Source organism: Oryzias latipes, chromosome 22 (genome assembly GCF_053564925.1).
Source record: "Oryzias latipes strain Hd-rR chromosome 22, Olatipes_Hd-rR_3.1".
In the NCBI taxonomy this organism is placed as follows: domain Eukaryota; kingdom Metazoa; phylum Chordata; class Actinopteri; order Beloniformes; family Adrianichthyidae; genus Oryzias; species Oryzias latipes.
In genome coordinates this window covers 17594043-17606421 of record NC_136258.1, presented here as the reverse complement: position 1 = coordinate 17606421, position 12379 = coordinate 17594043, and the positions used below count along the sequence as shown (strand labels likewise).

The following is a 12379-nucleotide window of genomic DNA, read 5'->3' as shown; positions in this document are numbered from 1 at the left end:
CACATGTCGAAGCAATTGATCTTCCTATGATCAACAACGTCAGAGTGGAAACTCAAACATGTTTTTTTCCCTCATATATATTTATTTCCAGACACTGGTTTTAATAAAAGTAGGTTGGGACCCCCCCCCCCCCCCCCCTCCCCATCTCCAGTCTGCCTCCCCTTTCTTCCCAGCATGCCCCTCCTTGTTGTGGGCTGAGCAGTGTCAGTGTGCCACTAATTAAAGACCCTTCAGGAGCTATGGAGCATACTCCTTAATGAACTTCAGCATCCTTACTGTCAGTGGAGGGGAGGGCGGGAGGGGCAGGTTTAGTTTGAAAGGGGTTCACAGTTCAGCTGGTGTCCAGAATCTGCTGGTTTAGGATTTGGTTCTAACTGATAAAAAAAAAAAATGAAGGATCAACTGCATCTGTTTTTGCAAAAAAAAAAAAAAAATGTTTTTCATCGAGTTCTTTGATTTTGAAAGGGGAGTTAAGAACTCTCTATCCCATAGGAGGACATTAACAGAACAAAAAAACATAACAAAAAAAAAAGCAACTGTCAATCACCCCCCCCCCCTCTAACCACCATTTGTTTACTGTACTTTCATGGAATTAAAAAACAAAACAAATGGCTGTTTGTCCTTATGAAAGTAGGCCAAACAACCGCTGACAAACAAGAGGGGGAGTTGTAGGTCAGGGCGCCACAAGCCATGTGTAACTGTGCCTGTTAAAAGAGTGTGTCACGCTGTGGTAAGACACAATAGACACAATAACACACAGACAGTCCAGCCAGAGCTGCGTAACGACGTCTAGACTAAACAAAAATGAACATTTGTATGAATAAACACTTTTAGAGAAGTGATTTGAATGTGATGTCAGTTATTGTCAAGGGATTAGGGAGGTTGGATATTAAGATGAAAAGATGTTTTTCCAACAATAATTTCATAAAAAGCAAAAACAATTCTTCACAATTATGAACCTATTACTTGTTAAAGCCTGAAACTTGAGTTAATGGTGTTTTCAGTGATGTTCGCAGGGAAAATAATATTTCTTTGTTGACGTTTAAGACCACACAGCAGCTGATGAGGGTCACCGTCTTCATCGCCGGCCGCAGTTCAAAGTTCGATGCTTCATTTTCCTTCATCGGTGCGGAGGTCAGGATCCTTGGTGCCAAAAGAGCAATACTTGACACAACTTTGGTACCCCTCCTGACCTGAATCCTGTCCCCCTGCTGTGTCAGAGCGGTCTTCTCCAAAAGAGTTCATATATCACTCCACTGCACGGTAGGCTGAAAACCCAGTGTTTGAGAAAGGCAATTAAAGTCTTCAATGTATTTGATATTTTACAGCACAATTCAGTCTACACTGAGAGATAAACTGTTGATAATCAAATCAACAGAGACAAGTGGAAGTCATCTTGGTGTCAACCTTGAATTTGAGTGAAAACAAAAGTTCACTAGATTGCAAAATGTCTTTTTGATTTCTAAAACTTTAATAAAAGACTCACAAAAGAAGATTTCTTAAAAAAACAGTATAAATACAAAAGGATTTTTTTTACTTGTATTAGAGCAATTTTAGACTTAGACATAAAAAAACGCTCTTAAAAACTTTTTTCCCTTTTTGTAGATTTTTATGTTTTTATTTGATTTTTATCATGTTTTTTTAACAGGTGCAGGAACCAAATTCATATTTTAAAGTAACACTTGTTTTCAGAAATTGGATTATTAAAATAAGTATGAACAGCACAATACAGATTTTGGAGGTGGCAGAAGCTGGCCTCCTAAAAGGCTTATAATTTACAATGACTTTATTCATTATAATATAATAGCAGTAACTGTTTGTGTGCCCACCCTCACCTCCCACAAACACACACATCATACCCTTTGTCTTCTGCCCTGTTGTCTGGTATAATACCTCAGGTTAGACACACGCACACACAAGCAGATGCCCCCTCAGGCTCATTCAAATAAAGCGGGCACGGGATGGACGGCCCGGGGTCCACAGGCCTGCCAGCCTCATAGCATTGTGTCCCCCTCGGGCAGGCAGCCGGCCTCTCTAAATACCCTTTTGTCTTGGGTTAGAAACAAAGCGGTGGCCAAGCCGCCGGTGTGGCACACGCACAGCCACTCATCCCCCTGGTCCGTGACCCAAACAGGTGGATAGGAGGGAAGGGCTGGTTGTGGCGTGTGGATGGAAGGGGGGGAGACTTGGGGGGGCTTGGAGGGGGTGTGTGTGTGGGTGGGTGGGGGGGCTGCATCTGTCCCCTAAACTCAACGACTCCCTGGGTCAGCCACTGCTCCATATGCTCCCAGAATTGAGGGAAGCACGCAGGCACAACCAGACTAACAGGTGGAGGGGGGACGAGGAAAGAGGCTTAAAAGAGGTAAAACAGATCGGAGGAGGATTTTATATGAGCTCCATGAGAAGAAAGGTTTCCAGAGGCTTTCACTTCATAAAAGAGATGCTCAGCCTGCAGCCATTGTTGAGTGTGTGCTTGACATGATGAGAAACAGTTTTGTCTTGAGTCAGCTTGGCTCTCAGGCCCTGGAGCATCGGGAGTTCAACAGGAAACTGTTGCTGTCTTGTCTGTTCACACAGCTGACTGCCCTTTTTGTTGGGTTTTCTTCAGCATGAGGAGTGCCTGACGTGTGCCAAGGCACACATGCATTTCAGTGGTGTGTGAAATGAAGTTGGAGAAAGGTTTTTGTGCAGATTCTCAGAGCATTTGTGAAGCAATTGATAAGTTAGAAAAGAAGAGGAATGCCTAATAAAATTATTTCACCTCAAAGCAAGAGATGCAAGCCAAGAGATTAATGTTGGAGTTTGATTTCTGTAAAACTTTTCCAGTCAAGATTTATTTTCAGATATTTCAGGAGGATTTTTGAGCTTGTGTGTAGATTTTTTGTAGCCATAGCATGTCAGAATAGCAGCGTAAACTCACCAACCTTGATTTATTATTATTATTACGGTATTAGATATTTGCACTGTATTAAGGCATAGCAATCGAGAAAATATGAAAATAGACAAAGAACTTCTGGCCATGCGAGACGGAAGTGCCTCAGTTAACTGACTAATGTCTAAATGATTGGGAGTTTTTTTGGGAGGGGGGGGGTTACCCAAGCTGTAGCTCCAATCTATTAGATGCCGCTAATTAATTTTTGCTTTTTCCTATAGGCCTCCTGTCTCGCCAAAGAAGGGTGTTTGCAGAAGATTTAGCAGATAAGTAAAAAAACAGGTTTTCATCAGGTGCACTAATTGTCATAATGAAGAGTCTCCTGGGCTCAGGCTGACAGGCAAACCACTGTGGAAATGTGAAACAGTTAACTAACAATAAAAATAAATAAGATGCACTCACTTTGCGCAACTGGAACTACAAAGTTACCGTACTTCTGGATTAAGCTTTTCTTTTGTGAATTACTATTTTAAATGTACTTTTTATCAATTTTAAACCTGTTGTCTCTCATGCTTGTGTTGTGAAAGAAAAAGCGGCTTTGTTTCATGCCATTCAATTAGCTAGCAATTTGAGATCAAAAGGTACATTCGAGTTTGATCGAGAGCTTACAAAGTCAAATGTCACTTGTTCCTGCTTTATCCTTCAATTTCAGACCAGAGCTGTTATTATTATTATTATTATTATTATTATTATTATTATTATTATTATTATTACTATTATTATAAAATCACTTCTTGATTCATTCTGTTTTACTTTTTTTGTTTTGCCTTGCTATGTTTCCAGAATAAACTGGACTATACAGGTGAGATCAGGTTTTTTTCTCTTCAGACCTTCTTCTGGCTGAAGTGGTTGAGAGATACATAAACAAACTCTGGTGAACTTTGCAAGTAAAAAAAAAATAGCATGTGCTGTGAAATGGAAGGAAATTCTTCGTTGCAGCAGGAATATTTCAATTGACTGTGCATATCCGTTTCAGAAGTATTTCCTCAGCACAGTGACTGTCTGATATACTGAATGTCTTCCTTCACCGTGAGTCTGCATGCTACTCGTATATGACAGATACTGTCAGGGCAAAAATAAGAACTGAGCTTCAAGCTACCTTTTTTTTTATAAACATATTCATCCAAATTTGCTGGACTTGTGCAGCATTAGTCTTCACTTAGGGGTGATTACACATTAAACATTTCAGCACTTTACCATGCTGCAGGGTGTGGGACATCACCATTAGGCATAATCCACTATGAAAACATGTCCATTTTTCTCCTAAAGTGTTTGTCCTAAATGGCTGTGAAGAATTTACCTCTGCAGGCGAAAAGCAAACGTCAGAAATGTTGGAACTGTCGGCAGGACTGCTTTCATCATTGGAAAATTACAGTTTGTTACTTTAATGGGAACACGCTGATGATGCTCATGTGTATGCAGAATGAAAGTGTTTTTTAAATGCACAGCATCTGTCAGGTCTTTACTAGGTGAACTTTCGCTAACTAGGTATTAACTCGACCCATAATGTGTTTTTTAACATATGCCAGGGTCTGTTAATCTTCTTATGGGTTTGAGGTTTTTTTTTCTTCCATCTCTGAATAGCTTAACGAAATATGTCCCAGTAATGGACGGTTGTATCCTCATCCACTGCCCTCCTCCCACCAACTATAACTTGAAACAGGCCATCAAGTGGCTAATGAACTGATAAGCCCTCTGTGTCCTGTGGGGCTTATGAACATCATAAGCCAAATGTTTGGTCATATTTGGTGAGACAGTTTTTAAAGGGCACTTATGTGGGCAAAGGGCCCTGTTGCAGCTATAACGAAGCTTTAACCACAAAGCAAAAGAGAAACAAGCTGCAAAAACAATCAAATTTTTAACATTTTAATATTTTTTCCCCCAATTTTTTTACTGCTGTGTGGCCCTCCAGCCTATCAAACTGCTAGTATCATTATACAGTTTGGGATCTCTGTAAATCCATGGATTTGTGTGAGCAGTCGAACAAATTAAAATAACATGCTTTTACTTCAAATCTCTTATAGGCTTCCTTCTTTTAAACATCCAAAGCTGTTATTACGCCCGGCTACACCAATAATAATAATAGTAATAATAATTTAATCTTTGACAAGATTATCAAATGCATTGATGATGTCACAAACTTAAATAATTTCATAAAATGCCCACTAAGCTCGGATAAGCACTTTTAGGGGATACTGCTGGATTAGCTGAAAATACTCGTTTGTTTTTTATTGGTTTTGGGCACATTTAACACTTTGCCGTTTAAAATTATTTGATCAGGTTTAAAATGTTCAAGGCCATAGTGAGGAAAGCTATCACATTTAGGACAAGTTGGAAATAAAATATTATAAACTGAAATTACAATATTACTGTTTCCTTTTTTATTTTACAATTATATTAATTTAAGCAGGGTTTATTTATATTTGGGGAGATTTTGCTGGAAAACATCCTCCTATAAGAATCGCCTGGATCCCTCCAGTAAGACTTATTTTTGATGTGACCACAGCCTCCGTGCAAAGCTGCCCTGCAGCCGCCGCGGCCTAAAACTTCTCGCAGGCCGATGCGTTGCAGAGAAACACCGAGAGAGGACAGCAGTCCGCGCAAGGGGACAAGAGGGGCGCTGGGATTAATGCGGCGTCTGTTCGTCCCATATGCTCCTCAGCGCTGCTTTGCTCTTGATTAAAACTCATTGTATGAATGAAGTAAGGTGGAGGCTGCATGCCTAATCCCCGGCATGACTCGTGCGCGCTGGAAGCGCTTGAAGGTTACAGTAACAAGCGAGGTGAAGCTGTTTTGTCCGATATTGGAAGCATCACCGTTAATCGGGTTCTCCCATTTAAAGGGACAGATCGGGTTTTGTGTTAATTGGTGCATTCAGAAGCGTTTTCTTTTTTAGTTAGAAAAACAAAGAAAAGTTGTCATATTAAGATGGTGTGTGCCCAATTATTGGATTTATTCTTGCGTGGAAAGTGACCCTGCAGTCTGCAACTCACTAAAGAGCTGTTGACACGACATGATAAACGCATGAATATTCATGCTTCTGCGGGCCTCACGCATTGTCTCCAAGTTCTCTCATTGTTTGGCCGTAACGGCAGTGCGCGCATTTGGCCTTGCTTTGCGCAAACTTCATGACAGAAGAAGGCACTAAAAGACTGGCGTTGAGCCCTCAAAGTACTATTTTAAAAAATCAGATATTGACTGTTGAATGAACTCCAAGCCCCTCCAAACGCCACGCACTCACACACGCACGTTCCCCGACTACGCAGGACTGCAATCAAAGTCTCTTCTCTCTTTAACGCTTCGATTATTTCAAGCAACGCTTTTAATTAGTGCGCTCCTTTTGCGGGGACTCCAATGAAAGAGAGATTATTGGCAATGTCAAGGATGCTAATTGAATGTTGGACTCCTAACAATTAGCCCACTGCAGAGCCATGTCGACTCATTAAAGATCCCAACCCCGCTCTGGTCGCATTGTTGTCAACTTGAGAGTCACTTCAACTCCACAGCAGAGAAAAAATGAACAACATATTATGGTTCCTGGTTGACAGTTGCCCACTTAAATAAAACAGAATGAAGAACAGTCATTTAATGGTTCTACTCCACTCTGGACTATTAGCGTGCCCATGGGCAGTATTTTTTTTATTGGTTTGAATCTGAAAAACTGATGTATCAACATATTTTCCTGCAAATCCAGATATTGCATCATTTTCCCCCCGCTTAATTCTTTGAGCATTCTTCTTCCAGATCTTAGAGAGAGGGACCACTAAAAAATGACATCAACCTCTTAAAGAGTGCATCAAATAAGTGCATCAAATAACGCCCTCCCCACCTCCCCCGACAGAAAACACTTCTTCCTTTTCTCAAGACCCAATAATAAAGGAAATCACCCTTTCCCCCAAAAATTGTTAACGTTTTTCTTATATTTGCAATAAAGAAGGGCAAATTGGTGAAGGTTTGTGCCAAAGTTATTACTTAAATCTCTTTTAAAATTAAATAAATTCGATTGTAAGAAAAAACTTGCAATTTAATTTGTCGTGATTCATTATTTTTTGAAAGTTTTGTGCACATCACGCCTGCGAATTCACACGCACACACAGATTGCTTCTCGATGAGTGCTCACATGACTTTTTTTTATTATTCATGTTTTCAGCGGTGAGGTCACACCGGTCTTTGGGAGCCCATTGGCGGCTCCTCGGTCACTCTGTGTTGAGATCAATGAAGGAGGAAAGGGGGTCTGGGGCGGGGAGGGGATGGGGGGGGGGGGGGGTCCTGTATGCCTAACTCTTCATTGTCACAACCGTGTGCTTTCTATGTATCTCTCTGATGCATTTCAACATTTTTCATCCTTAAAATAAAAATTAACAAACCAAAAAATAATAAAATAAAAATAAAGAAAATGTTTTAAAAAAATCTATTAAAATTACAGCAAAGTCTGATGTGAGGGAAGGAGGGGGGCGGCTCACAAATTGCATACAATACAACAGATCACAGTTTAGAAGGCTAGCACAGATAAAAAAAAACACACACACACATATGTATGTACCAGTTATATAAGACGCACACTGATTGTCTCTTAGAAACTACATATTGATTCCTTATAAACATATTTTTAAATAAAGTAGTGCATCCATGTCCACGCACCATCCTCGTGTCTCTGCCAGAGGTGGCAAACTTTAGAAGAAACTCAGAGGAAGTCTGTTCATCCCCGATCACCAGCGTTAACTTTGAAGTGTTCTTTAGTTCCGTGGCTCTGCGTGTTAGGTTCATGAGTGTCTTCCTCAACAGGTGATTTTTTTTTTCTTCTTTTTCCTCCGGATGGAGGCAGACGTGGATTAAAAAAAGGGGGCTACAACTTGTAAAAATAGATGAAAGAAAAAACCCAGTGCTAAAATAAATTAAGTCTCTCCTCTAAAGGAGAACCGAAGCTCTTCATGCCCCCCAAAAACTTGAGCCCCCCTTCCCCCCGCCCGAGAGCCCCACTGCTGCGTCAAGCTGAAGCAGTCTAATCGGGTGTTTTTTTTCTTTTCTCGCGTGGGATCTTCAGTGTTTGTGGACGTTGCCACAGCTGATGTTCTGTTCACAGGACCTGGAATTTCCACGAGGATGTCTGATCCTTATAATCCAAGCAATCGGCATTGAAGTTCAGCTTCCACGACGCCGCTTGGTCCTTATAATCCAAGCAGTCTGCTGTGGAGTTGAAGCTCAGGCCGGATGTCCCGTAGCCCTGGGTGGAGAGGGACGCCGGTGACTGATTGAGATGGCTTGTGACCGCGTTCGTGCTCATGGGACTGAGGGTCGAGCCCGGGCCTGAGAGCTGGTGGTGCATGGGAGTGAGGTAAGAGGAGCAGTCCATACCCCCGAAGTAGGACGTGGAGCCGGCGTAGCCCTGGCTGTACCCCGACGCCTGGGTGTAGGTCATGGGGTAGGACCTCTGCATGCAGGAGGAGGAGGTAGACAAGGGATCTGACAGAGGAGAGATGGACGCCGGACTCCATATCGAAACTGGCGCGGTGCTGCTTGAGATGGCGGGGACCGTGGTGGTGCTGGTAGGGGGCGTAAACTGACCGCTGGCCCCGCTCTCCGAGCTCACTTCTCTAGTTGGGGAACTTTTCTTTTTGGGGGGTCGCACTTTGTTCTGACCCCCGTTCTGCTGCTGTTGCTGCTGCTGGCGACACTTTGCCCGCCTGTTCTTAAACCAGACCTGCGGGAGGAGCATCATGGAGTCATCATCCGCATTCAGAAATTCCAAGTTCCTAAAAATTCTGCTGAAACCAGCGCTTCAAAATTAAAATTGTTATAAAATAAAAATAAATAAATGAATTTGATTTACAATGTTTCGTTTTTTTTCTATAAATTTCCAAAGTTTTTGTTTCACAGACACAAAGTTTCACGTTTTTTTTCTTATCTGCATAAGATATGATCGTTTTATTTAAATTAATTCCTCAGCTGAACTACTTTGAGATTTTTATGAAATCGAGTAAAATAACAAATTTATAAAGTTTTATATATTTATATGTCTCACCTGTACTCTGGACTCGGGAAGATTGATTTTCAGCGCCACTTCTTCCCGCATAAAGATGTCAGGATACCGCGTTTTGGCGAACAACGCCTCCAACACGTCGAGCTGTGCGCGCGTAAAAGTAGTCCTTTCTCTCCTCTGTTTCCGTGGTGTAGCTGCAAAAATAAATAAATAAAATAAATAAATAAAAATACATAAAAAACATGTTATTTGATGTATACACATTCCTTAAAGCAATAATATTTAATGCCATCAGAGTATAAAATTAAACTAATGGGGGAATTTCCAAAGTCTTTTGTTTGCGTAATGACGCACGACTGCAAGGTGAAACATTGCTACACAAAAAGCACTTCATAACAATTGGGTTTGTTTTAATAAATATATAAGGCAAAATACATTATATTTCAAATAATAATAAAAAAAGTTTAAAGTAAAAAATGAATTAGTTTAAATTTAGCTTTTTGCAAAAACAAAAGGGCTGAAGTTGATGGGTAATATCATGCTGGATACATTTTAATAGTTTTTATTTAAATCTACATTATTATGGATATCTTTTAATCAAAATCGTGGAATCCTACCTGGATATCCCACTGACGGATGTAAAAGATCCATCCCAGAGGTAGTTAAGCTCAGGCCATTGACCGTGTAAGGTGGTTGCTTTAGATACGACATCATGCTAATGTTTGTTTGGGGGTTGAAGTTGGAGAAAATTTTGAAAATGGATGTAACTCCCGATGCGCTCTGGCTGTCCTCCACTCCCGGCGTTCCCCGTGTTCCCGTCACCTGTTCGGAGAGGGCAAAAAAGAAAAGGAGCTTGATGAAGAGGCGGAGGTCCGTCAAGTGCCACCAGCTCCAATCTGAAAGCCCTCTCTCTGGATGCGAGCTCTTTCTCGTAAAGGACCGGCGACAACTCCAGCTGTCCTCATTGCTTCAATCCCCCTCACCCCTCCCGCCAACAAAAACAATGCGCGTTATAACCGCAACAAGTCACTTGAAAATTTAATTAAAGTCGCAGGGGCTACTTCAAAAAAGTAAAAGATTTCATATAAAATTGGAGAAAAAATACTTATAATGTCCTGCGAAAATTCCCAAAGCCCAAAATAAAGTGAAATATTTTAAAGTAACCAAACATTTTGATGCATTTTACTCACAAACATGACATAACAAATTTATTTTTTGTGATTTTTATTCATTATCTTCACATAAAAGTAATTTTAGAGTTGAAAATAAAGACAGTACCCTTCAAAGTGGATCGTGTGACTTTTAAACAGCGATAAAATGCGCGCCGCGAGGTCGCCTGTAAACGTTATTGCTGTCACTTCAACTTCAGTGATCCTTGCCACCCGTTATCCCCACTGTGCCTCTTGATTAGTTGCATTTTTCCTCCCTTCAATATCCAACGGTTTTAACCCCCTCAACCCAATCTGTCACCTCAAACACTCGGCAGTTCGTGCGCGCACGCGCAATAATAATTACCCCGTGTCCAACCAGTAATTATAATAAATGTTTTGCAGTTGATAAATGAAAGAGGACATCCGTGTGGAAGGAAAGTTGAGCTGCTGTCTGTCTGCAGGGTGTCAGTGCAGACACAAATCCTGCAGGCACCGTAAACCGCAGAACTCAACTCCAATAGATTTCTTCAACAAACTATGTAAATATGTTTTCTTACAATTATTAGTAATACAAAGAAAAAAAGAATACAAATAAATTGTAAACAAATATTCGATTTGTAAATCTTCAAACAGACATTTGAAATCAGAGTTTGCCCCCAAAGAGTAGCCAAACATATTAAATGTGACATGCTGGTTTATTGTCCTCTGAATTATTTATCTGCTCAGGCACATACAGTAGACACAACAAGGCCCTGGAGATTTGGCCTAAATGTTCTGTCTCCAGTGATATGTTTGGTGCGTAAAAAGTACAAAGATGAAGTCGTTTGTTTCCTTGTCGTCTTTCTTTCCTGTTTTAAATCCACCAAAACTCATCTAAATCCGTTTTTGGGTTCAGTTTCAGAAACAGATGGTGTAAAAAAAATTCAAGTCTGACTTCCATGAATAAAAAAATGCTTTTCTATTTAAAAAAAAATGCTTTACTGGAAATCTTACATTTTCCTTTCTTTTAACAGAATTCAAACTGAATTCAAATCAAATGTTTGTTTTTAGTTATTTTTTTATGGACTGACAGTGCATCAATGACATTCCTGTCATTGTAGAGGTTCAGTTTTCTCCATAATCAGGTTCCTAAAAAGGTTTTTCACCATTCCTTGTATTTTAATTGCAAAAGTTTTATTTTTCTTTAAACGTTTTTTAAGTTTTACTTTCACAAAATATAATTTTTAAGAGGCGTTTAATAGTGCCTTACAATCTTATGTTCAAATAATAATAATAATAATAATAATAATAATAATAATAATAATAATAATAGACTTACCGTAGCGTGAATGTTGAGAAAACACAGTTTCCTTTAGATAAATGGTAAAACTCTCTGAAAACGAGCAGTCCTGTTGCTTGAAAAACGAATAAATATCATGGGATCACAGAGCGGAGCAGGAACCGAACCAGGTCTCCTCAAAGCAGAACAAGAGAGCAGATAAAAGTTGAGCGTTGAGCGCCTTCATCAGGATCTGAAGCGGCGGAGGAGAGATGGAGGAGGCTGCGTGTGCGCCTTCAGGATTTGTCGTTGTGTTGAGAGTGAAGTGGTTGGAGTTAGATTTTGTACAAAGTGCCAGCCAATGGGAGCCGCAGGAGCGAGCTGGGGTCTGTCTCCTTCTCCGTCTCTCACACTGGTGGGGAGGGTGTCTTTCTTTCTCTCTTTTTTTTCCAGGGTAACAAATGTCTCCAGCTACTTTTTTGACGCACACTCCTCAGCCAATGGCAGCGAGAGGGCGACTGACAACATCCCCATCCCACCGCAGAGAGGGTACACTCAAAGATAAACGAACGATATGGATGCGAATGGTGAAGAAGCGAGTTTAAATCAGAGGGAAAACAGTTTTTCCCCTTTACTTCTGCTTTTGTTGGATTTTGTGTTTGAATTGAGGCATCAAACTGGGAGGCTTTAAAAAAGGCGAAAAATAAACCAAAACCCAACATTATTTTCTTTATGTTACCATTATTTTTTCTCCTAAAATAAAAGAAATAAAATACCTTTGAAATGTCCAGTTTATCATACCCAATTTTGAATATAAAGATTTCAAAAAGCTTAAATAAAATGATCTGAAACGGGGGGGGGGGGGGGGGGGAATAATGGGGGAGCTCTCCATGCGTCCTCTCACATTCCAGTGCGTCGCAAAAAAAAGAAGATTTAGAGAGACTTATTTCTTTAAAGTGTCCTTCCGTCCACAGAAGCAGCCAGTCTGCTGCCGTCCGCCCCACGCGGGGCCTGCGTGGAAGTTTACGCGCAGAACTTACAGGTGGGGGGGGGGTTGT

At 40.7% G+C, this 12379-nt stretch overlaps 1 protein-coding gene across 1 annotated transcript; it reads right to left on the bottom strand.

Moving 5' to 3' along the window:
* Nucleotides 1–7034: 7034 nt before the first annotated feature.
* On the bottom strand, nt 7035–11882 carry otx2b (orthodenticle homeobox 2b). The gene is made up of 4 exons (XM_023951925.2): nt 11382–11882; nt 9530–9734; nt 8955–9106; nt 7035–8633 (listed from the first exon to the last, which is right to left on the bottom strand). The coding sequence occupies exons 2-4, from the start codon at nt 9624–9626 to the stop codon at nt 8010–8012; spliced, it is 873 nt and encodes a 290-aa protein (XP_023807693.1). The 5' UTR covers nt 9627–9734; nt 11382–11882; the 3' UTR covers nt 7035–8009.
* Nucleotides 11883–12379: the final 497 nt, after the last annotated feature.